The 25,297-nt window shown below is 41.5% G+C and overlaps 2 protein-coding genes across 9 annotated transcripts in view; one reads left to right on the top strand and one right to left on the bottom strand.

The window, feature by feature from the left end:
- The window catches only part of LCT (lactase), a 34,226-nt gene extending 20,369 nt beyond the window's left edge, over positions 1 to 13,857 (top strand). For 4 of the 8 annotated variants that reach the window (XM_053258023.1, XM_053257967.1, XM_053257993.1 and 1 more), the window contains 9 exons: positions 628 to 896; positions 1,096 to 1,386; positions 2,919 to 3,117; positions 5,750 to 5,952; positions 7,437 to 7,534; positions 8,410 to 8,544; positions 10,030 to 10,253; positions 10,713 to 10,949; positions 12,824 to 13,857. In XM_053258023.1, the coding sequence (XP_053113998.1) occupies positions 628 to 896; positions 1,096 to 1,386; positions 2,919 to 3,117; positions 5,750 to 5,952; positions 7,437 to 7,534; positions 8,410 to 8,544; positions 10,030 to 10,253; positions 10,713 to 10,949; positions 12,824 to 13,047 (1,880 nt within the window). In that variant the 3' untranslated portion in view covers positions 13,048 to 13,857. Of the gene's footprint in view, positions 1 to 627; positions 897 to 1,095; positions 1,619 to 2,918; positions 3,118 to 5,749; positions 5,953 to 7,436; positions 7,535 to 8,409; positions 8,545 to 10,029; positions 10,254 to 10,712; positions 10,950 to 12,823 lie in introns of those variants that run through there. The other 4 variants (XM_053257974.1, XM_053258001.1, XR_008309086.1 and 1 more) reach the window with 4 other exon arrangements.
- A 535-nt stretch (positions 13,858 to 14,392) lies between these two features.
- Positions 14,393 to 25,297, bottom strand: part of UBXN4 (UBX domain protein 4) — a 31,367-nt gene continuing 20,462 nt past the window's right edge. Inside the window, exons 7-13 of the mRNA XM_053258032.1 lie at positions 22,355 to 22,409; positions 20,061 to 20,225; positions 18,465 to 18,592; positions 17,927 to 18,029; positions 17,173 to 17,304; positions 16,736 to 16,935; positions 14,393 to 14,975 (exon numbers count right to left, since the gene is read on the bottom strand). Coding sequence (XP_053114007.1) covers positions 14,834 to 14,975; positions 16,736 to 16,935; positions 17,173 to 17,304; positions 17,927 to 18,029; positions 18,465 to 18,592; positions 20,061 to 20,225; positions 22,355 to 22,409 — 925 coding nt within the window. The 3' untranslated portion in view covers positions 14,393 to 14,833. The remainder of the gene's footprint in view (positions 14,976 to 16,735; positions 16,936 to 17,172; positions 17,305 to 17,926; positions 18,030 to 18,464; positions 18,593 to 20,060; positions 20,226 to 22,354; positions 22,410 to 25,297) is intronic.

Here is a 25,297-nt window from a genome sequence, read left to right as displayed (position 1 = left end):
ATGGAACTATAAGAAAAGGTGTACTGACTAATTGCTCTCCAAGAATCACAGTTGCTTCCATTTTCCAGGGTTATGGCCACTGGGATAATTGACAATCACTGGGAGCTTTATTTATAAATATTTTTGAAGTTTAAATTTAAGGCTGCAAATTGAGTTGTAAGTAAATCCCACAAAACCAGTGGGATTTACTTCTAAGTAAGCATCATGAGGATTATCCTCCAAATTTTAATTCTTGTCAGACTTGGCATTTGTGGAAAACATTAATGTTTTGTATTTTATACTTTGTTAATCTGATTAACTAGATTCCTTTACTTTATTCCTAACTATAATTAGTTGCATAGTTTGCTTTTTAATCCTAAAAGGAAATATTTTTCGATCCTAGAATGAATTTTACTTCAGAATATTTGTATGCTGCAAATGTTTGAGAAATACTATTCTAGAGATTCTGTTGCCTTAATGTGTTTTTGTAAGTAATAGGAATATCTGTGTGTATGTGCATGTGCGCACACATTCATGTATACACACACACACACACACACACACACACACACACTTCACAATTGCAGCTCACTGCTCAGTGTTGCATTGATTTGTATTGTAAAAACTGTTTTATTTTATGTTCTTTAGCCTACAACCTGGACGGGGTGAATCTTCGAGGCTTTGTTGCTTGGTCTTTCATGGATAATTTTGAATGGTTGAGTGGTTACGATCCAAGATTCGGACTTCACCAGGTTGACTTTGACAATCCAAACCGGCCACGAACCCCAAAACGTTCTGCTATATATTTTGCTGAAATCATACACCAAAATGGACTCCCGCAGCCAAAAGAGGAGGAGTTTCTTTATGGGAAGTTTCCAGAGAACTTTTACTGGAGTGTGGCATCTGCAGCATATCAGGTTAGGAAATCATGCTTTTCTACAGATGTCTATACTTTCCCCCGCTGTAAGCTATCCAAAACTTGCTTTTTGCGAGATGTACACAAATGACTTAAGGCATAAGCTGTCAGACAGGGGCTTGTAATCACCTCTGGAAGCAAGAATATAATAAAAGGTCCAGTATATTTGGTGAGTCACTAATTTAATTGTTTCATTAAAGATTGAAGGAGCCTGGAGAGCAGATGGGAAAGGCCTCAGCATTTGGGACCAGTTCGCTCATACTCCTCTGAAAATCAGCAATGATGAAAATGGAGACATTGCCTGTGACAGCTACCACAAGATGGAGGCAGACTTGGCCATTCTGAAAGAGCTCAAGGTGACTCATTATCGCTTCTCGATTTCCTGGCCTCGCATCCTCCCTGATGGAACCACCCAACATATAAATGAAGCTGGACTGAAATACTATGAAAGACTTGTTGATGCTCTCCTCGCAGCTAATATCCAGCCTCAGGTAAAAACAGAGATGTCAATTCCCTACAATCTATATGTAGGAAAGAAGGTGCACTAGCAATCATGTTTAGGTAAGGAAAAAGAAAAGGATATCAACTAAAGAAGAAATCTCAGTTTACTGACTATAGAGCCAATTATATTATTTCATTGCAAGAATATTATCAGAAGAGAAGCAAAGGGAAAAGAAAGCAAGAAATCAAGACCCCAGTAATTCAGTGATGGCTCTTACCTTTGTAAGCCATTTTACTTCTTCTGTATGTCTTATGTAACCATGTCTCTGACTACCACCCTGTCTGTGCCTCTCCCCTGCCTGCAGCCTGGCTCCAGTGTTTATGTAGGGTGGGCAACAGTTCCAGAATCTTTTAAACGCCAATAGGAACACACAGACTTGTTCAAATTTGAATATTAATGAGGCAGGAGCCAATTATAAGGCTTGCCTTTGTTTTCAGATGGTGGGCGGAGATTAAAACACCCTGAGCACCAATCAGAAGTAAGCATGCTGATTGACTCCTCAGGTAGTCAATCAGTGTGCCCAGAAGGAAGGGAAATCTTTTTATTTTAAGTTCTTGTATTCTGTTCAGTGATCTTTGCAGTTTGTTTGTTTGGACATTTGCCCTAAGGGGATCCTGTAGAGAGTGTGGGGAGGAATCAAAAGGGAAAGGGTGGGAAAGGGAAGGAGCAAATGGAATTGTTGCTGAATAAACCTTTAGTTAAATCTACTGAAGATTTCCTTGTGTGTATGAGGGAAGCAGCTATAAAACACTACTCAGAGTCAGAAGAACCCAACTCACCATTTTGGTTAGAGGGCAGGCAGGCTGTTGATAAATCTGGTTTTTTTTTGCTGGCTTCTTTCTTTGATTTGAGCAGAGGAATGTTACCCTCTGCGTTCTCTTCCTTGATCTCTGAACTATAATTCAAAGCATTATGGCCAATTCCCAAAATGATATGCCATAAAACATTGGAAGGAACAGCAAACAGCAAGACTGGACTAATTAGATAATAAACTGGCATAAGAAGCCAGAAAGTTCTTTTAGGGCATATGTATGGATTTCTGAATCCAAACTGCTTTTTAAATAATTGCAGAAGTGGCTTCCCATATAGGTGTGATGTATGTAAAGAAGGAATTGATTCTGTTGGAAGGACAATAATTTTAAAGATTCATTTGCTATGCATAGAGTTAATCAGGTTTGATTATGATGATGATGATGACCGGTATCTGTAATATTAATATGTCCGCTGGTGGTTGCTTGCTAGGATGGACACCCAGGCTAAGTGATGGGCACCCAAGGCAGGCAGAAAGTAGTACTCAGCTGTTTAGCAGGCATGGACTAGGGAGAGGGTGTCTCCACGCATCTTTGCTTCCAGGGTGTTCTCTAGGTTCCAGGAAATGGTTCATAGCTGCAGCAATAGGCTTCAGTATAGGTGCATTTTAGGGCTGACTTTAAGCAAGGACTTATCTGAGAACTATGTAGTTGCTATAACAGGATAACTGAATAATCAATGAAACAGCTGATCATGTATCTCCATCTCTAGGTAACTATGTACCATTGGGACCTTCCTCAGGCCCTTCAGAACACTGGAGGGTGGGAAAATGAGACCATAATCCAGACATTCAAAGACTATGCAGAGCTCCTCTTTCAGAGGCTTGGAGAGAAGGTGAAATTTTGGATAACCTTGAATGAGCCCTACTCCATCTCTAATATTGGGCATGGTTATGGAGTATCTGCTCCAGGTACTGTCTGAGTCATGCTAACTCTGTTCTTCTTTGCCAGAGGGATAATTTGGAATAACCAAAGGTAACTGGCTGACATGACATGCAGAGTTATGGAGACATTATGAACGCTGTGCCCAGCCACTCCTTCTAAGCAGATATTTATTATTATTAATTATTTCTTGTTTACACAGTCAGACAGGTGTTATTGACTGGTTTGTTTTATCCAGACATTGAGTCCTTCCCAAGGAACTGGGATGGCTGGATTTTATTATCGATGTTGTTGCTGTTATAGATATCGTCGCAGAATATAGGCTGTTCCCAGTAAAGCTGCTTTTGGTAATTGGCCGATGGTGATTCCTGTGGCCCCCTATGGTGTTGAGGTGCTCTTCAAGTTGTTTGGGAATTGTACCTAGGGCACCAATTACCTCTATTTTTTATTATTATTATTATTATTATTATTATTATTATTATTATTATTATTATTTTATTCGATTTCTATACCGCCCTTCCAAAAATGGCTCAGGGCGGTTTGCACAGAGAAATAATAAATAAAAATAGGGTTGCCAGTTTGCTAAAAAGGCCCTAGTTTCTTTTCCAAGCATGTTCCTGCTTTCTCAGGCATTTCAGTCAGATTTTTCTCAAAACTCCAGCCCCTTTGGGGGCTGCTGCTGGGCTCTGCCCTTTTGATACTGGACTCCACCCATACCCGATCCTCCCCGATCATTTTCAAGGATTGGCAGTCTTGTGACATCACATGGCCTTGCCTGGTGACCAGGCCCCACCTCAGAAATGTCAGGGTTTGGGATGCATCTGATTGGGCACCCCTGCCCCAGTCTTGCTGACATGCATGCCAAGGCCTGCTGCTCCTGCAGGTTTGGTGCTGCTCATGAGAACATGAAGTGAAACAGGATTGGCTGGGCATGTGTCCACACACAACAGGTGTTGTATATCAACCACATATCAAAAATTTAAATTTCATGGGCTGGCATGATGAGGAAAATTACTCAAAGTAGTTCCATTTAAATTAAAAAGACAAGTTAGGCATTGCATTGAAATTAAAAGGACAAGGTAGGCAATGCCTTACTTGTTCTTTTAATTTAAATGGGACTACTCTAAGTAATTTCCCTCATGTCAGCCTTTTTTAAAAAGTCTGGATGAGAGAGAGGGTTGCTATACATTTGAGACGCTCTTTCATATTCTGACAGCCACCTAATGGCGCAGTGGGGAAATGACTTGATTAGCAAGCCAGAGGTTGCCGGTTCAAATCCCCACTGGTATGTTTCCTAGACTATGGGAAACACCTATATTGGGCAGCAGCGATATAGGAAAGATGCTGAAAGGCATCATCTCCTACTGCGCTGGAGATGACAATGATAAACCCCTCCTATATTCTACCAAAGACAACCACAAGGCTCTGTGGTCGCCAGGAGTCAACACCGACCAGGGGCGTAACTATAATAGGGCAAGGGGAGACAGTTGTCTGGGGGCCCACTGCCTTGGGGGGGGGCAGATGCAAGTCGCATGACTGACTCCCCCAGCCGCACACCCGCCTGGGCTTCCTTCCGTTGTATTCATCCTCCGAAATTCATATGAGTTAACACTCATATGAATGACTTGGAGCTACCAGAACAGCACGTCTTTCTCTAGTAATTTAGGATGAAGTTCTGTTGTGGCACATAGGTGTGATATATATATATATATATATACACACATACATACACACACACACACACACACACACACACATACTATTGAGGGGGGGCCATTTTAAAATCTTGTCTCTAGGCCCACTCCAACCTTGCTATGCCCCTGACACCAACTTGACGGCACACTTTACTTTTCACACCCCTGATATTTGTGTGCAAAAAGGGCTGTGCTCATTGGTTGTATTAGTGCTATAGAGTCTGGAAGGTATTGAGATGGGTATCAATTACCATATTGACTCATAATCACATATATGTCATTAAGCTTACTTGAGAAGGCTATCCTCATGCAGTCAGATTGATATATTTAACACAATTGTTTTGAAATAGCCTTTACCTTATACTTTCATATAAGAGCTTAATCACAGAAGGCTAGCAGGAGGAAATCCGTTCATCAGTCTTGTACCCAGTCTAAAATGACAGTGCAAGTAAGCTTGCTCTTAGTCATATTTTTGTGAGCAGGCTGTGCTATCAGTTGTTTAGTTAATAGGAGGCTGAAAAACACCCATAACAAGAGGGAATTTCTTGCGGGCATCTCTGTAGAGTGTAGAGTAGCATAGAGCTAGTGTACATTTTAGCTGCATTTCTTGGCCTTGTGGTAGCAAGTATGACTGGTCCCTTAGCTAAGCAGAGTCTGCCCTGACTGCAGTTGAATGGGAGACTAGAAGTGTGAGCACTATAAGATATCCCCCTCGGGATGGAGCGCGCTGGGAAGAGCAGAAGGTTTCAAGTTCCCTCCCTGGCTTCTCCAAGATAGGGCTGAGAGAGATTCCTGCCTGCAACCTTGGAGAATCCGCTGCCAGTCTGTGAAGACAATACTGAGCTACATAAACCAATGGTCTGACTCAGTATATGGCAGTTTCCTATGTTCCTATGTTCCCCATTACCTGCTATGTCTTCTGGTTTGGTACTGAAGGGTGGCTGATCCAAAACCACTATTTTCCTAGGAATTTCTGCCAGACCAGGCCGTGCCCCTTACATAGTGGGTCACAACCTAATCAAGGCCCATGCAGAAGTCTGGCATCTCTACAATGAAACATACCGTTCCAAACAAGGAGGGCTGATCTCTCTTGCCATCAGCGCAGAGTGGGCTGAACCAAAGAACCCTTACAAGCAAGAAGACATTGATGCAGCCAGGCGACATGTTCAGGTAGTATGATGACTCCCTGTTCTCCAACATTTCACAGCTATTTTCATATCCTAAAGTAGTGTATACTGCATTTATAGGCTTTTCAATAGTCTGGTCTATAAGGAAGTTAAGGCAAGAGAGTGTTTGCTCTTTTGACTAAAGAAAAACTAGAAATACATAATATTGAGGAGATTTGTGGCCTATAATGTGTTCTCAGTAGTTCCCAAGGAACTTCAAGCACTGTAGAGTAGTTTATGGAATGCGACATGGTGCCTTCCTGTTCATGTATATGTATTTGCATGTGTGAACACCAGAAGCAAGATACAATTGTCACACACACACTTACACTTAACTTCTAGAATTGCTGGGGAGAATGCTGAAATATGAAAAATAGATTTGCCTGGTAAATAGGAACCCTTTCCTCACTTCTCTGCAAAATATTTTAACTCTGGCTGACATCCAGACTTATGCTGCGCTTGTGCAGTGAAGACCGATACACTAGTGCAAGATGGTTGCATAGCTGTGCAAAGTCATGCGGCTGTTGAACATTGTGCACCTGCACTCTTGCACAAAGGTTCCTTGCAGAGCACATGGGAAAGAGGTTTCACAGCCAGAGGTGCTCCCTCTTGTTGAGGAATGTTTGCATTCTGCTTCCGAGATTCTGCAAGGTATTTTTATATTTTAGCTGATTCCGCAAACCTTAGGGTTGGGGTGGGGGAAAGACATACATACCTATATCAATATTTGTCAGACTTCCATCCTGTTGTTCTTAATGCAGGGCTGCTCAACTTTGGCCCTTCTGCAAACATTGGCCTACAACTCCCATAATCCCTGGCTATGGGGGATTATGGGAATTGTAGTCCAAAAAGCAGCTGGAGGGCTTAAGATGAGCAGTCGTGTTCTAATGGAATGAATCCTTGCATTGAGACTTGAACATCATTTGACCTTGATTTGCTCTTGCCACACAACCACCCATCATAACACCTTCATTGTTATAAGTCCCCCTGCCTGTTGAGATCATCCAGGAGGTCCACCAGCAGTTGCCACCAGCTCATCTGGTGGCTACTCAGGGATGAGCCTTCTCTGTTGCCACCCCAAAGCTTTGGAGTGCACTCCCTGCTGAAGTAAGAGCCCCCGCCCCCAGTCTCTGACAACTTTCAGAAAGACCCTTAAGAAAATTATTCAGCCAAGTTTTTAACTAGATTTGTGGAACTGTGGATTTGTTTTAAACTGTGTCAATGTCTCAATGCATGCTTTAATTTTGTTATATTTGTCGTAAACCATCCAGAAATGTGAGTTTGGGGTGGCATACAAACATACGAAATAAATAAATAAAGTAAGTAGGTAAGTCAAGATGATCCCTTTGTCAATTGTCATTACTTGAGCTCCCAGAGAGATTCAAATAGCCCTTGTATCTCTCTGTGTAATTTGTAATTATTGGCTCAGCACAGAATCCTGTGATCAGGACGATGTTTCATGATCATCCTTCTTTTAATTTCCCTTAGTTTTTTGCTGGTTGGTTTGCTCACCCTATCTTCAAAAACGGAGACTATAGTGAGGTGATGAAGCAGAGGATACGAGAGAGAAGCCAGGGCCAATCGCGGTAAGAGCCGGGCAGGTTATGGACTGCGGTAGCACCTCGTGCAATTTTCTGCAGGGTATTCTGTAAAAGCCAACAAAAACCTGCCAGTCCAGACATGCCAGTAGTGGTGGAGTTTTGCTATTGTTATTAATTATGAGTCATACCCAGAATCCACCACGCTTCTTTAAGAGGGTCTTAACCATCCACTTTGTGAGATAATATTTCCATGGCAATAGTTCCACCCCACACCCTCCATTTTTTGTGGGCCAACACCACCACCCCCAGTAACAGTCCTATAAGTGAGAAAGGCAGAGCAGGAACCCAGTTGTAAGAATATCGGTGGAAGATGGCAGAGGGCATTAAGACTGGAAGCCCAATGAGATCTGATTACATTTCTAAAAAGTGAAATATACATGCCATGGAAATTGTCTGCATTATAAAGGGGAAAATGGGAAACAGTGCCATTTAGGTATTTTGCATAGATTCGTTACGTCTTTGGACCGTGTGCCCATTTCAGGGGTGCAATCATATACTGGTGCTGAATGTGCTGCTGACACATGCTCCCTAACCGGTTAGGATATTTGTGAACATTCCATGCCATCACAGCAGCTCAGTCAAGCACTGCCACAAAATTCTTGATTTTAAAATCATCTTAAGCTGATTTTAAACATCACAGAATGTTGATTTTAATGCAGCACTTTTGTTCTTTTGGACAAAGCAAAGTATATGATTCATTATTATTAATGTTTGTGTTAAATCTCCAGCTAGGGTATGTTTGTCCCCTAAAGACAGTGTCCCTTTTTAAAAAAGGAAGTCAATAAACAATATAGCACATATCCTCTCTTCTGGTAAATACACCCATCTCTCTTTCTTCTCCGTGTGTGTGTGTGATACAGACTCCCTGTATTTACTGAAAGTGAAAAGCAGAGGATTAAAGGCACCTTTGATTTCTTTGGTTTGAACCACTATACCACAATACTGGCATCCAACTTAAATTATCCTGCTTTGATTACATCCTATGATGCCGACAGGTAAGATGTAAACATGATTTCAAACTATATCAAAACATGCGTCCCTCTATGGAACACGTGCTGACTGCTGTCAGTGGTGCCAAAGAATAATAATTAAAAATACTAATATACAATAATAATTAAAAATACTAATAATTAAAAATACTAATATGATCCTTTTTAAGGATCAGGGCTGCATGACCATCAGGGACATATTTCTGGAAGGCAAAGAAAACTTACAGAGGCAGGGCAGATGAGCAAAGGTCCCGCTCCTGTAATGCTGTGTGCACACTCTGCTACACAGGAAGACTCTGGCTGTGAGGACGCAGCCTCATGCTGCATCCTTGGAAAGCTGCTCTGCATGTTAGCCACCATTAATTTCAATTATTTTTTTACAGATTTATTGTGTGATCAATTTTAGTTGCATTTAAAAACTCATTTAAAAATTCAGTAATGAGCAGCTTAAAACATAAATATTTTTACTCCAGTTAACAGTAATTACTGAATTCACTTTGTAGATTTACACTCCAGAAAGACGAGTTTGATATTATTCTACATGAAATGTATCCTAAACAGGTTCAAAACGGGCTCAGAGTGTCCAAATTTGTGACCAAACCAATTTTAAAAATTGGTAGTCACATAACTGTGCAGTGTTCCATGGGTGTTCAGTGCACCGCGGATGTTGTGTCTTCCAAATGCAAGTTGTGCTATAGTGCGTATAGTACACACATTGATATTGCACCAGAGCATTGTGCTATCACACAGCCATTGGAAATAATGGAAATGTGGTTGTGCAACTCCCTTATGGAATGTTGGCATTTGGACAAAATGTGGTGTTCTACTACTACTACTGCTACTACTAATGATGATGATGATGATGTTTTCATTAGAAAGATGCAGCAGTACCCATGGTGTGTAAAATAGCCATGGGACGCTGCGTGGGATGTGATCCAGTGACTGAACCGAAATTGAAACTGAAATACAAAATGTTGTTGAACTTGAACAGGGGTGGAGCCATCATTGCACAAATGGGTTCAAAGAACCCTGGCGGTTGCACTCAGGAGCTGTGCTTTGCCTCCCAGCCATGCCCCCTGCTTCAGACGTCGGATGCAGGGAGCGTGGATTTGCTCACAAATGGGTCCGAGTGGCTCCGTTTTTCAGAAGCTTAGCCAGTGCTGGCTTCCCAGCCTGAGTCAGAACTGAACCAATTTTTAATGATTTGACTCAATGCCTTTAATGCACTCCATTACCCTACACCTTCAAAAAGTTTACATCTAGTATCAATAGCTTTGCTTACATCTAGTATAAATAGCTGGATTGCCAGTGTGACATGTGAATTGTATCCCATGTTATGGAAACATATTGTGTATGCTTTTAAAACTTTTAATTCGATTTGTATTTTTATAGTCTAATTGTGCAATCTGCCTTCAGATTGTTTTAATGAAAAGTGGTATAAAAATTTAATGATAGTTAGAAACCGCAATCATGTTATATTTTCTTCCGCAGGGGGGTTGCTTCAATAACAGACCGCAGCTGGTTGGGCTCTGGCTCCTTTTGGTTGAAGGTAACCCCTTTTGGCTTCAGGAGACTACTGAAGTGGATTAAGGAAGAATACAATAATCCACCTATTTACGTCACTGAGAATGGAATTTCAGAACGTGTAGATGGGGGCTTCCATGATATCTGGCGAATTCATTACTTAAAGAATTACATCAATGAAGCTTTAAAAGGTACCATTTCCCCATCCAAAGCTACATGCTTTCAAATAACCACTAAAATGTGGGAACAATCCATCACTTACCTTTCCATGCAACACAGTTGTTAGTGAACTGTTAACTGTGCATTATGCAGAAATGCATGTAACGATCTCCAACACTCCCTTAAAAAAAAATAAGCAGCTATTTTTAAAATGAAAGTTGGGGCAAAGGAACATTCACCCTTTTGGCATCTGCCACTTCTTCCCTTGAGACCGCTTTTCCAAATAGCTTTTTTACCCAGGGTCCAACACCCAGGTAAACATGCAGTTTGAACATTGGAATTGTCATGTACAGAGCACTGGGTGCAGGAAATGTTAACCACGCCCTCCTCCACTGTTCTCCACTCAAAACTGTCAATAGTAACCCCTGAGTTGTGCAGCAAACTCAAGTTTCTACACTGTGGATCTTTTCCATTTTTTAATACCTGAACAGGAGTTGTACTTGATGGCATTGATCTGCGAGGCTACACAGTATGGAGCTTGATGGACAATTTTGAATGGGCAGTGGGATTTGCTGAAAGATTTGGATTGTATTTTACCAACTACACAGACCCAAATCTGTCCAGGATTCCAAAGGAGTCTTCAAAATACTACACATCTATCATCCGGTGTAATGGCTTTCCAGATCCAGCATCTGGACCCCATTTGTGTCTAGATCCACAACCTGAAAGTAAGTAGATAACCAACTGAAGGGTTATATTCATTAATTATGAGCCAGGGTGGTAATAAGCACCTAAATGTTTGCTTGAAACTTTGTATGAGAGGGTCATAGAACCAGAGGTTTCTCATCATATTAATGACCTGTCTCAGTCATTAAAGTAAGGTGGTCTTATTAGAGACTGTGCTCATTCAGAATTTTAACTGCATCAGCCTTTGAATGAAGTTATAAGTGAGGCTGTTCTTCAACAAATTAGTCCAGAATTGTTCAGAGAAATGGTCAAGAACGGCTGATGGATTTTGAAAGGCTGGAATAGCAGCAAAGAGTCTCTTCAGTAATTATACATATTGAACTGGATTCAGGGCATATGTATGGCAAGGAGGCTAGGTCAGTTACCTAATTATTACTGAAGCACTTGAATACTGTGAACATGAAAAGCTAAGACTCTATAGGCCAAGACACACTTCATATTCTGAATAGAATATGCTCTGTTGAGTTTCTTACTCTGAAATGTTTCAAGCTGAACAGGGCAATTAAGCAACAGGCTTGATCAAGGGTGTAGCAAAGTTGGAGTGAGCCCTGGGACAAAAAGTAAAGATGGGCTTCTACCCTCCCTTCATCTTCCCCGTCACAAGGGGAATAGCAAAGAGCAAGTGGCTGCTCAGCCAGTCAGCCCAGCCCCGCTTCTTGGGGGCCCAGGGAATCTGTCCCTCCTTGTTCAGATGTAGCCCCTGGGCTTAATGATGGTTCTTCTTAAGAACAATAGAAATGAACTCCACCTGAGCGTGGAGATGACAGTGCCTTTTCAGTGCTTGATAAGCATGTATGATAAAACAAGTATGAGCAGAGGGGGTCTCTTTAAGTCTCTTGGCATTGGCTGCAATGGCTAAAATGCAGCACAGCTTCTCACTTGCGTTTAGTGCACTGCAGCCGCTGTGGCGGCTTCCTAATGGCTGTTGCAAAAACGGTAACTTATGCAAATGCTGAAATTGCACGAGGAAATTGTGTGATTGCAGGGCCATTATTTCTAACAGCCGTATGACACCATAATTCTCATGCAATCTAAGCATTTGTGTGTGTGCTTTTGCAACTGTCGTTAAGAAGGCGCAGCTGTAACTGCAGGGCACTAAGCACATGTGGAAAGCTGTGTGGTATGTTAGCCACTATTCTTAAATATTTAAACTTAGACAGAAAGTGAGGTTCACAAAGAACTTTTAACTGCTTTGACCTGAAATGAAGAGCACAGATATACCCTTCTACTGCTCCTATTAATCTCACTTGGGCTTGTTTGAAATACTGTCCCTGTGCACTGAGGCTATTGTTCACAGTGGAACTCAGGCCTCTTGACACTGTGGCAGACCATCAAAAGCTTCTCTGCCTCCCACACTCACTTCTGGTGACTGTCTTTAGTGGAGTTACTAGAATCTGTGCTCTTCCCCCACCATAACAGAAGCGGATATGGCCAGATGCGTAGAATTAAATGCAACTGGAGCCAACTGGTTTCATTGAGTTAAAGAACCATGAGTGGAACTCTCCTTGCAGAACAAGGCTTTCCTGCCTTCCTTCCTGCCACAGCCTTCCACCACTTCACAGCTAGAGAGGCAACTGGCAGAAAAATAGACTCCCTCCTCCACCCTGTGCAAGCAGGCCTTGGGATCCAACACAACATGCTGAACGCTGTGCTGGACCAGCTGGAGCTCGCTAGTACTGTTAGTGAACTGAAATGCTGAGAAAGCTTTTTCTGTTGAAGAGGCTCATGGACCTTACTGCTTAGTAGGCCAATGGGCAAAGAGATTTCCTTTGGAGACCATTTTATAAGCAGCCTTTGCACTAATGACTACAGAATATCTGAGTATTATTCATTCTATGTCCACTTATCTTCCCAGGCACTGGTGGTACTCCTGCACCAACTAGCAGCGCCATTTGGCCTACACACGATGCCACCACGGAGAAAGTGGAATTCTTGGGACTGAACTTGACTTCATCTCATGCAGAAGTAGCCCTTTATGTGATGTTTGCACTATTACTGGTGGCTGTACTGGGCCTTGCTATTTTCTCATGTGTATACAGGAAGGTGGCCAAAAAGGCCCACAACCAATTTTTAAACTAAAGTAAAAATGTGAATTGCAGTATGTCTTGACTTGCCCTCTGAAGTCATTGAACTGCTGACTCACTGGATGGTCACAGGTGCCAAAAACAAGTGACCAGAATATTAACAATTATTTGTGCATGGGTTGGGGTACATAACCATCAGAACTTTTTCCCAATTAGCAAATCAGCTCTGAGCTCCTTTTGCCCATGAGATGAGTTGTGAGGAACAATATGATCAGGAATTAGGCAGTCATGGAACCTTGTGTTATGCCAATACTGAACTTCAGACCTGTTCACCCCAAGTACTAGTTTGAAACAAATACTGTGTGGCATTCAAAGAACACAGAAAATGTGAACCACAAGCAGCCTTCTGAACCAGACAGCAGGCTGCAGATCTCTTTTTAGATGTTCTGAAACTTTAGGGCTGGATATATCAGTACCTGATGGCAAACAGTTTCCTAATACAGATTTAGACTTATGACTAATAGGAATAATTGAGTTATGCAATAAGTACCATATGTTATTTATGGTAAGACTAGGTTTCCCCCCAGTGTCTGATATTAGAAATCAGAGGGGTCATCTTAAATCCAGTCCTCTTCCTTTCAGGTAAATATAGGGATAACCTGTATTTAACCTCTATCTTTGAGAGGGCAGTCAAATTCAGAATCTTTTTTTATTCAGGTAAATATGGTATATGGTGGAACACATGCTTATACATATATTTCACTAGAAATTCATTGCAGTTAATACTTGCATGCCTTTTCCATTTTGATGTAAAATATCCCAGTTACTATGAATTCCTTATGTAAATAAAATTTGGGAAGTAGAAGCATGGCCCATCTTTTTGTTTATGTGTACAGAATTGAAGAAAAACACTACAAACACTCAGTCAAAGCTGAGCTGTGGATCAGAACGAGCCAGCGTGGTATAGTGGTTAGAGTGCTGGACTAGGACCGGGGAGACCCGAGTTCAAATCCCCATTCAGCCATGATACTTGCTGGGTGACTCTGGGCCAGTCACTTCTCTCTCAGCCTAACCTACTTTACAGGGTTGTTGTGAGGAGAAACCTAAGTATGTAGTACACCGCTCTGGGCTCCTTGGAGGAAGAGCGGGATATAAAATGTAAAAATAAATAATAATAATAATAATAATAAATAATTGTGTGTCTTAACATTTTGCTGTTTGCTATCCCTCATTCTACAGAGTCACCCAGCAAGTATCATGGGTGAATGGGGATTTGAACTCGGGTAATCTTCCTCGTTTGTAGTGAGGCTTATAAACTATATATTAGAATCAGCACACAAATTTGATAATGTACAGTCAGTAATAACTAGAGAACTTTTCTAAACAAACATCTTACAGACTTTCTTTTTTGGAAAAACTTTATTGAATGCTCGGAGATTAAAAACTACCAGAATTGGCTTGTTGCAGAAGCACTAAAGAAAAAAAGGTTATCCAATTTGCTAGGTATTATGCTTCTGCTAGTCAAACTCAATCACTTTTTATAATCTGGACCTCCAATTTGTTCCAAGATTTATATAGACAAGTGCCTTCAGATGACAATAGGGCTAGTAAGTATGAGATTCTAAAAGCTGATGGAAGATAGGGATTCTTTACATTCTTTGAGCTTTTGGCAGTAGTGACATTGCAGTATCCAGCTACAAAAATGCCTTCTTCCATGTGCAAAGACAGGAATTAGTTCAGGCAGCATACCATACAAGCCCATTTGTGCAGCAGAAGGTTTAATTGAATCAAATAAGAAAAAAACACCCCAATGATTATTATGCACAATTTACTTGTAAAAACTACATTTGTTGTGTTGAGTTTCCATTCCAAGTATTGTTATCATCTTCTCCATCATCCTGAGTTCTCAGTCTATAGATTTTGCCTTCTTTTTTGAATTCTTCACCCCGCTTTTCCAGTACCCGTTTTCTGACTGCTTGTTGTCTAAAGGAGAAAAAACAGTTTAATAACAACTTCCCACAGTGGCAATATGCATATTTTATCTATCCTCAACATCAAAAGCTATTAATTCCATAAGACCTTTATGTGATTTCATCTCACTCTCCTGAATTAATGAGTTGTATAGAGTTTGATTTTGTTTATCTCATATACTGTTTTCAATGTAGTTTATATTCCTTTCTAATACACTGCAACTTGATTCAGCTGGATAACAAAGGTAGTGAAAAACCCTGGAGTGGCTGAGTGCACTTATACATCGCGGCTAATCACAGCTTACCATTTCTGGCCTGATAGTCATCTCATCACTTGGCAGAGATGTGAGCACATTCACACAAATAATCAGCCCATTTTGGTATATACCCAAGAGCATTTAAAATCATCTGTGATGACAACAGGCATAAAAATATCAATTCAGATAGCAGCTTTAGAAAGAAACACTTTGTAACGCATGTCAACACAGGCTAGCTTCCGGTAGTAAAGTTGGATTAGAAAAAAATTCACCCTGGTCTGGATTCTTCCTGTTAGCCCTACACTATACAATGGAAATTACAAGATGGGGAAGAACCAAGAAAACACTTGTAACCACTAATCTAATGACACCTGGGAAGGTAACAAAATAGCATGAGAAAACACTGAAGGCAATTTTACCAGCTATGGTTGATATGCCAGCTGCAACCCTACTTGGAGAAGTCAGACCTGACCTCAGTCACTCATGCTTTGGTGACATCCAGACCGGACTACTGCAATGCGCTGCATGTGGGGCTGCCCTTGAAGATGGTTTGGAAGCTTCAGCTGGTCCAGAATATTGCTTCTAGGATGCTCCTAGGCACAAGTTGCACCATGACACCCACCCTGCGGCAGCTTCACTGGTTACGATCTGCTTCTGGGCTAGGTTCAAGGTACTGGTGTTAACCTTTAAAGCCCTACACAGCTAAGGACTGGGGTACCTGTCAGACCACATTCACCCATATGAACCTGCTAGGGCCTTCCGCTCGGCATCTCAGGCCCTGCTACTAACAGAGATCTGGCTGTTGGGGACAAGACACTGGGCCCTTTTGGCTGAGGCCCCTTGACTTTGGAACGCCCTCCTGGAAGAGCTTTGCCTTACTTCCTCCCTCGGTGTTTTTAAAGAAGCAACTGGAGACTATCTTTTTAAAGATATCTTATCCTGTTAAATATCTTTATCCTGTTTTTTAAAATATCTTATCCTTAAATATCTTATCCTGTTTTTATCTGGTAGGTTTTTTAGTGTTTAGCTTTTTACTGATAACTTTTAATGTCAGTTTTAAAACTTGTTACTTTAACTGTGGTTTTAGCCTGGCATGTTAACATTTTAAACTTAATATGACCCCATCCCTCTGCTAAGCAAAATACCCAGCTTTAAACAGATGCCTTCTCCAGAGCTCTCTTTTGTGCTGTATTCTGGAGAAGGTTGAAACAGGAGTTTCTTACATTCTCCATATCCCAGCATAAACAAGACAAGACTTTTCTCCCAAAGCACTGCACATGATAGAGCACTTTGAGAAGAGAGGGTTGGTGGTAACCAAAATAACTGTTGGCCGAACGCTTTACACAATGCCAATTCTATGCCTATTCAACCTCCCTTACAGAGAAGGAAGTAATTTCTCTCCAAAGACCATAACAGCTCCAAGGACAACAGAAATGGACACCTGTGAAGCAACCCTGGGTTGCAACTACAAGGAGGATAATTCAGGGAACATACTAGTTAGTCAATGCAGGCATACCTGTTTGGCTCTGTAGTGTTAGAGGAAGGATTTGAGTGCTCCTGTTGAGGTTTTGCTGTAGGCTGGGAAGGAGGAGGGCTGGTAAACAAGAAGTTGCTAATTAATCTCCAGACAGCTATCAGCGGATAAAGGATTGTGCCGAGGAATTTCCAGAGATCTCCATTGGAGGACTGTATGACAGCTGTAGCTGGCCTCCCTGCCTATTCATGAGAATACAAAGCAGGGTAGAAGGAATTTAACAGAGCTAGAAATGGGACATACAATCAATCAAGACAGAACTCGGTACATGTAGGAGGATATAAATACACAAATATTCACAGATCATACTGAAGCATTTTGAAGCAATCTGTGACACAATTTGAATACCTCAACACAGCTCTCTCTCTGTGTATGTATAGGTTTGTTTTAAATGGAATAGGAAAATAAGAGATACTTACCGGCAACAATACTACTGAAGCACTTGGGGCTAGTTCTAGGTCCAATAATTTCCTTCCATAGTCATCTTTGGTAAATTCCCTCCTGGGAAACATTGTAGCCAATGAGAAATTGCCATATGTGTTGCCAACTGTCTGTAACAATGCAGCAAACCAGTTAAATATTTTGCACTCTTCAATGTTTACAGAGCCGTAAACATGTTGCACTCTAATGGTTACCGAGTTGATGTTTTCAACGATATCTTTTAAAAGCAAATGCAGACTTGCATTATGAAGTAAGTTGTTTCAAAGGAAAAAGGCTTGTAATTTACATAGTGTCCTCTGCACACCACCTATCTGCCATGATTCTTTGTGTTCTGATCACACATGACCCAAAAATCAAATCTGGGAAGTGCCACTTTGCATTAATCCGGGAGATCATAAAGCACCCTCATTTGAGGCCAGGCTACTGGACAGACTGGCAACTTGACGACAAACTGTCTTACAACTTTACAACTTCTATTACTTGGTCTAACTAATATTCTTAGCAGAAGAGACTGGCATGCACATGAACAGTTTACAGTTAATATCTGGCAACTTTAAAACATCTCACCAACCCAAGTAGGTGAGACCAAGGATCAGCACCTAAATGGATAATACAAAACCCCTCTATTTGGGTGGCTACCAGTACTATATTTAACAAAGTTTAATATATTTAAGACAACACTTTATTGTAACTGCCCATCCTCCTCTAACTTTAAGGCATAGATACTCCTACCTGTACAGCAAACTGTCGAGCTTCTTCTAAGGGGGCATTTGAAGGGAAACTATTCGTAAAGGAAGATCCATCCGGAAGGCGGAACTGAATTCTTGCTACAGAACTTGGGAAAATATTTCAAATTAAGGGTGAGATACGTTTGCTTTGTCTTTGTCTAATGAACAGTATCTGTCATTAAATGTGTTCAAGCACTTTGCTCAAATACCAAGGTACAATGCATCGAAAGGGCTTGTGCCCTATGCACTCATTTTAAATCAGAGCTAGACTGTTATTTGACAGTTGTTTAGCACCAGCACGGTGCTAGGCAATGTACACAATACAGAAGCAACATGTTCTCTGCCAAGGGGGTTCATAGTCTAAGAAAAAGGCAGAGGATAAAGGAAAAAAGCAGATCATATGGCTTGACAAAGGAATAATGAGGTAGGGAAACGGGTTGTAGAAACTGAAGAGTATGTGACCCTAGCATATACTAGGGAGGCTTTGCACAAGGTGGTGGGAGAAAGGAAAACAACAAAGACGGGAGTGAAAAACAATTTACCTTCTCTCCCTCTGGGATGCTTCCTTCCTGGCTTCCATTTCTGCCTGTTTAGCTTGGAGTGCAGCAGCCTTTGCAGCTTCGGCTTCTTCCTTTGACCTTGCAAAACGAGCTGCTCTTTCAGCACGATCCTTCGAGAATAAAAATACATGAGCCCCTTACTACTGCTGTGCTTGTGTGTCTGTTGAGGGAAACGTAACAGCAATCTAATTGATTAGCTCAGTGGCAGAGCATCTGCTTTGCATGCAGAAGGGCCCAGGTTCAATTCCTGGCACCTCCAAGTAGGGCTGGGCAAAACTTCTGTCTGGAACCTTGGAGACCTGCTGTCAGTCAATGTAGACAATACCGAGCTAAATGGACCAATGGTCTGACTCAGTATAAAGCAACTTCCTATGTTTTTCGGGAGAGGGACCAGAGCTGAAGGTCCCAGGTTCAACCCTGGCATCTCGAGGTGGGGCTGGAGAGACTTCTGCCTGATACCTTGGAGAGCCACTGCTAGTCAGTGTAGACAGCACTGAGCTAGATGGACCAATGGTCTGACTTGGTATAAGTCAGTGTTATACCAAGTGTTCAGTGACCGAGGTCACCACCAACTTCATGCAAAAGGAACTGTTAAGATATATTTAGTGCAGAAGCAATGGCCAAATTCAGTTTCATATGGTACACTGTTTATTAATGATCCCCAGGCAGTGAGGAAGATCATTAGTTCTGATATGTTCACCAAATATCTCAAATATTACTAGAACCAGGGGTCAATCCCATGAACTTGACTGCCAGGAAATTTAGGACCAACAAACGGAAGTACTTTTTCACACAACGCATAATCAACTTGTGGAATTCTCTGCCACAAGATGTGGTGCCAGCCAACAACTTGTATGGCTTTAAGAGGAGTTTGGTTAACTTCAGGGAGGAGAGGTCTATTAACGGCTACTAGTTGGAGGGCTATAGGCCACCTCCAGCCTCAGAGGCAAGATGCCTCTGAATACCACTTGCAGGGGAGTAACAGCAGGAGAGAGGGCATGCCCAACTCCTGCCTGTAGGCTTCCAGTGGCATCTGGTGGGCCACTGTGTGAAACAGGATGCTGGACTAGATGGGCCTTGGGCCTGATCCAGCAGGGCTGTTCTATGTTCACGTAAAATTTTCTGATAAGTTTATTGCATCGAAAGTGAATGGAAAAATCAGACCCACAAGTTAAACCACCAGATTTCAGTGATATGACTCCATGACAGTTTTCCATCACAAGACCATTTTTGCTGCTCCTTGAAGTAGATGCAAAATGTGTGCCAATATGCCCCTTAGCTATACAGAAATTGCTGTCCTTATATAATGTGTATTTGGCAAACCTGATTTTTGAAAACTGATAAACATCACATTCTGTGAATGCTGAAACATTCACAAGAATAATACATATAGACTTCAGCCACAAAACAACTCCACTAAACTAGTGATGCTGAAAAAAACAAGAATAGCCACAATTTCACCCAAATTTCCAAAAAAGTGGATTTGGGTCAGTGTGTTGGTTTTTTAATACATTTGTGGCATTTTCAAGGATTTATGACATTCCAGCTCACCCACTTAATTGATAATTGATTATTTACCAATGCAATCTGTTGTCTGATGCGCTCCCTAGCAGCTTTGTCTTCAGCTTTTTCTCTGTTCCTTTCCTCCAATAATCGTTTTGTCAGTTCTTCCTCCTGTTTCCTTTTGTACTCCAGCATCTCTTTCCCAGATTTTCTTCTTTCAACTTCTTTCTTAATTTCTTTCTAAATAAAAGGAAGACACTTTCCTGGGCACTACAACACACACTGGATATAGCATATTTTTTTAAAAAAATAAATCATAAAAACTTTTGATTTATGGAACACCAAGGGCTATTAGTCAAGTTAGCTAAAATTAAACCTCCATGTTCAGAGGTATACTACTCAATACCTGATTCTGGAAACATATAATAAGAACAGTGTTACAATAATCCTGCAATGTATTCTATTCAATTTTTATAATTTTGCAAATGGGTGCTCAGAGTAAATTAAATATGAAAGATGACATAGGGTCTGGGGGTGGGGATAAAAACAGTCTACTAGCATTAGCACAGCAATTTTTAGAACAGCCCTGAAATGTTGTTCACTAAAGAATCAACGCATTTTCTTCTTCACACACACACACACTGAAAGCCTAATTTATATATTCCTCTCTTCAGCAGGAAAACAGATTAGCAATTCAAAATATATGAACTGGGTTCAGAAGGCTATCTCAGGTGCACTGGAGATCGCTATCAGTGTCAACATGTACAGGTATGTTCTCCACACTGACATTAGGTTAAGTTTATGTTCTCCTCGGCAAATGGTGTCTTGATGGGAGGTTCTCAGCAGCTGGTCTGCTGAAGCCTCCTTCGCCTATTTGGTCCATAATTCTTCAATCGGCATGATTGAAGACCAGAGGGCATGTGGATCTTGACTTCTCCTTGTAGGGGAAGATTCCAGGATTGATAATGCCTGGGAAACACCTGGACTGTCTTGGAGGACGGATCTGTCCACTTCAAGCCCCGGACTGAGTAGGACGTGGCAAAGTCACCATGCCATCTTAAAGATAGCCTGCCTTTTCTATCCGCTTTTTACTTCAAATATCTGAGCCTGTAAGATTCTTTTTTTCCTCTTCTTCTTATGTATTTTAGACATTTTTTGCTTTTTCCTGTGCTTTTCTTTTAAACTCTTTAATGACTCCCACAGACTTTTCAGAAGGTTACTACGATGTTCCAGACTCAAGAGGAGAGAACCAGACTGAGGAGACAAAGAATGTTATCATTTCTCCGCTTACAATTTTGGAAATAATATTCAAAATAACTGTAACATTTTTATTTTAGTAATATTGGTCTTTATTTTTAAATAATTTGATCTCTTTCTTCTCTCTCTCCTACTTATAATCAAATTACCATTTGCCCAAGACAAGATTATTATCTAGGTATTAGTTGACTGACAGGTCCGGTGGGAGTTGTTCCATTATTATTTCCTCATTTATTTATTTATTAAGTAATTTTCTTCTTCATATCAACTGGGTTTGTGTCAGAAAGTTATTGATGGGCAAGATCTAGTTTATTTTTGCATCTGTTCTGTATGTAAACAATTAAATATGATAAGTATGAATGTACATACATGGGTACAAACATGTGTGATATATCATATTATGTGTTATTGGACAAGTTGGTGGCTCAGAAGTGTAATCTTTATCTTACTTTTCTATATTAGTAAAAAAAATTTTTAAAAAGGTTAAGTTTGTGTTTTAATAAAGTTGTGACATTCTTAATCACATTTATTGGTATCTATACACAACAGGGAAAGACAGATGGTAGCGACTTTTTCCAGCTGAGAAGAGTTAATCAGGCCATTTGACAAGTGTTTTGTCAAATGCCAATATGTACCAAGACTTGATTACCCTGTTATAAAGTGGATTTCCACCCAATGATGTCTTCTCAAGATAATAGAAGCATGTACTTCTCCATGGACCTGAAGTTTTGGATACATTTAGAAGGACAAGAGGAGCAAAAAGGCATCACCACTGGCCAATTCATGCTTACATGTGAAGACACCTTCTTGTGGAGGGCGGGGGTCAATTTTCAATTGGCTGTATCCGGGCAATTTCTCAACAGATCTGTACCAAAATTTGACAGGTTGTGGTGCTTACCACCTAGTTACTTCATGTCACGTTTTAGACAGATGGTTTGGACTGATAGAATGTCCAGAGCTTATGCAGTTTTTACAGTTCACCTAAGCTATACAGTACAGGCACTGCTCTGCTTCTATAACAAAGTTGTGCTGTAAATGATAAACTAATGTTGAACATGCTTTAAATAAGATTCTGGTTCAAAAGAAAATATAGGCATTCAGTTACACTTTACCTGTTCTTCTTCTTTCTTTTTCTCTTCCCGTCTTTCTTCAAGTTTTTTTGTCACTCTAAATTTGAAAGGAAAAAAATTCAGATGAATTCAAAATGAAAAAGGGATAGTGAAATCCCTTGTGGGAGTTCTGTTCCATTTGTACAAGTCAGGATCCAGGCCAAAGTGTTTATATTTGGTCTTACAAAAAAGAAATAACTTAATTTTGCTAAAGATAAGCCATACTGTAATAAACCAATTCTACTTCTTTAAGTGTGTCACCTTAAGTGGCACAGCGGGGAAATGCTTGACTAACAAGTAGAAGGTTGCTGGTTTGAATCCCCGCTGGCGTGTTTCCCAGACTATGGGAAACACCTATATTGGGCAGCAGCGATGTAGGAAGATGCTGAAAGGTATCAGCTCATACTGCATGGGAGGAGGCAATGGTAAACCCTTCCTGTATTCTACCAAAGCAAACCACAGGGCTCTGTGGGCGCCAGGAATCGAAACTGACTTGATGGCACACTTTACGTTTTACATCTTGAAGTCACTTGAAACAAGATGGCGGATTGGGGGGGGGCGGCTCCATTGGGGTCCTCTAGGACTCCCTCCCATGTGCTGCAAATTTGATTTGTATCCAACTGTCATGGGTTACAGAGGGGTGTTTCCTACACTTTGAGTGGCTGCCTTCTTGAAACAAGATGGCAGTTCGGCAAAACCCCCACAAATCATCAGGATCCCCAGGAGCTGTGAATCTGGTTTGTATTAGGCAGTAAGTGCAAAAGTTATGGACACTTGTGCACACTTGTAAGCCTGTATCTCTTCTGAAAATAAGCTAAAAACAATTCTTTATGTCTTCACCTTTCTCTCTCTTCTTTTCATCTCTAAGAAACACAAACATCTTATTTCTTCTCAGGGCCTTACAGATTGATCACTTTTTTGCAGTTATTTCTGTGGGTTTGTGCATTGAACTTCATGCGGACAAGGAACAGAACATCCACATGCAGCCATTCTTTCAGGCTTCTTATTTCTACTCATGTCAATATTTTCTGTTCACAGGGTGTGGAATGTTGCAAATTGGATGTCTGAACCTGCCCATGTTCCTCTCCCTTTGTGCCCGTATCTGACTTTTAAAAAACTGTTGTCAAGCTGCACTTCCAGTTTAATTCAACTTCTGCAACATCAACATCCCCTTCCACCAAGACTCCCATGGAACTTGGAAGGGAAGACACAAACATAGAACCTTCACCTCTAATGAATTTGCTGCAATTCTATGCACACTTTCCTGGCATTAAGTCCCAGTGAGCAGACTTCTGAAGGAAAAAAATGATTGTGCTGTTAAGACTACCCATTTAACTTGAATCCATGCATGGCCTGCTGAGGCCATGGTGTCCTACAAAGAGCTCCAGTGGTTTCCATGCAGGTACATTTTCAAGTTTTATGGCCATACCTCACCCTAAGTTTGAGGACAAAATGTCCATACATTTGCTTATCAGAATTGGATAAAAACTGCAGGCATGTCTGGCCCTTAGGAGGGCATGATACCACCCACATTTCAGTTAGGTACAGAGATTTTTGTGAATGTAATACTTAAAAGTTTGATGTTCATCTTCTGCATAACGTTCTCCTTTCTGTGAGAATGGGATGACAACTGCATGCATAGTACGTCCTTGTGAGGGACATTATACTACCCAAAATTTCCAGCAGATAAAGGAGTTGTGCACACACTGTAAAGTTTTGAGGTCTGGCTTTTTGCCATTTAAGTTGCCATGATCGAAGCAACCTTCAACCTCCAATTAACAATCCAAATCAATGCTCAGTCCTACTCCAAAACTCATGATTGTCTTTTCTCCCATGCCCCGGCCCCCAACACTTCTTATTTTTTATTTATTTATTCGATAAGATTACGAATTTCTGCTGGGAGTGCATTCCACAGCCCAGGAGCAGCTATAGAGAAGGCCCGCCTCTGAGTCGCCACCAAAGGAACCGGTGGTAACTGGAGACGGACCTCCCCAGATGACCTTAACGTGCAGTGGGGATCATATAAAAGAATGCGCTCTCTAAGATATCTCGGACCCAAGCCGTTCAGGGCTTTAAAGGTAATAACCAGCACTTTGTATTTTGCCCGGAAACATATCGGCAGCCAGTGTAACTGTTTCAAAACAGGCATCATATGGTCTCTCCGGGTTGCCCCAGAGACCAATCTGGCTGCCGCATTCTGAACTAACTGAAGTTTCCGGACTATGTACAAAGGCAGCCCCACGTAGAGCGCGTTGCAATAGTCAAGCCGGGAGGTTACCAGCTGATGCACCACTGTTTTGAGGTCATCCTCTTCGAGGAATGGGCACAGCTGTCGAATCAGCCGAAGCTGGTAGAAAGCACTCCTGGCCATGGCCTCCACCTGGGATACCAGGGTGAGGCCTGGGTCCAGGAGTACTCCCAAGCTGTGCACCTGCTCCTTCTGGGGGAGTGTAACCCCATCCAGCACAGGAAGATCTAACTCACCCCTCAGATTCTGAGCCCCCACAATGAGCAACTCCGTCTTGCTTGGATTCAGCTTCAATTTGTTATCCCTCATCCAGCCCATTACTGCCTGTAGGCAGGCATTTAGAGAATGAGTGCCATTTCCTGAAGAAAAGGAGAAGTAGATTTGGGTGTCATCAGCATACTGATAACACCCAGCACCAAACCTCCTGATGACCTCACCCAGCGGTTTCATGTAGATGTTAAAAAGCATTGGTGACAGAATCGAGCCCTGAGGGAATCCATATAACAGCTCCCGTTTTGAGGAGCAACTGTCACCAAGCTCCACCATCTGGAATCTACCTGAGAGATAGGATTGGAACCACTGCAAAGCAGTGCCCCCTATCCCCAACTCCCCCAGGCGATCCAGAAGGATACCATGGTCGGTGGTATCGAACGCCGCTGAGAGATCCAAAAGAACCAGCAGAGTCACACTCTCTCTGT

Source organism: Hemicordylus capensis, chromosome 1 (assembly GCF_027244095.1).
Source record: "Hemicordylus capensis ecotype Gifberg chromosome 1, rHemCap1.1.pri, whole genome shotgun sequence".
Taxonomy (NCBI): Eukaryota; Metazoa; Chordata; class Lepidosauria; order Squamata; family Cordylidae; genus Hemicordylus; species Hemicordylus capensis.
Note: the sequence above shows the minus strand (reverse complement) of the source record. Positions and strands in the feature narration are given on the sequence as shown.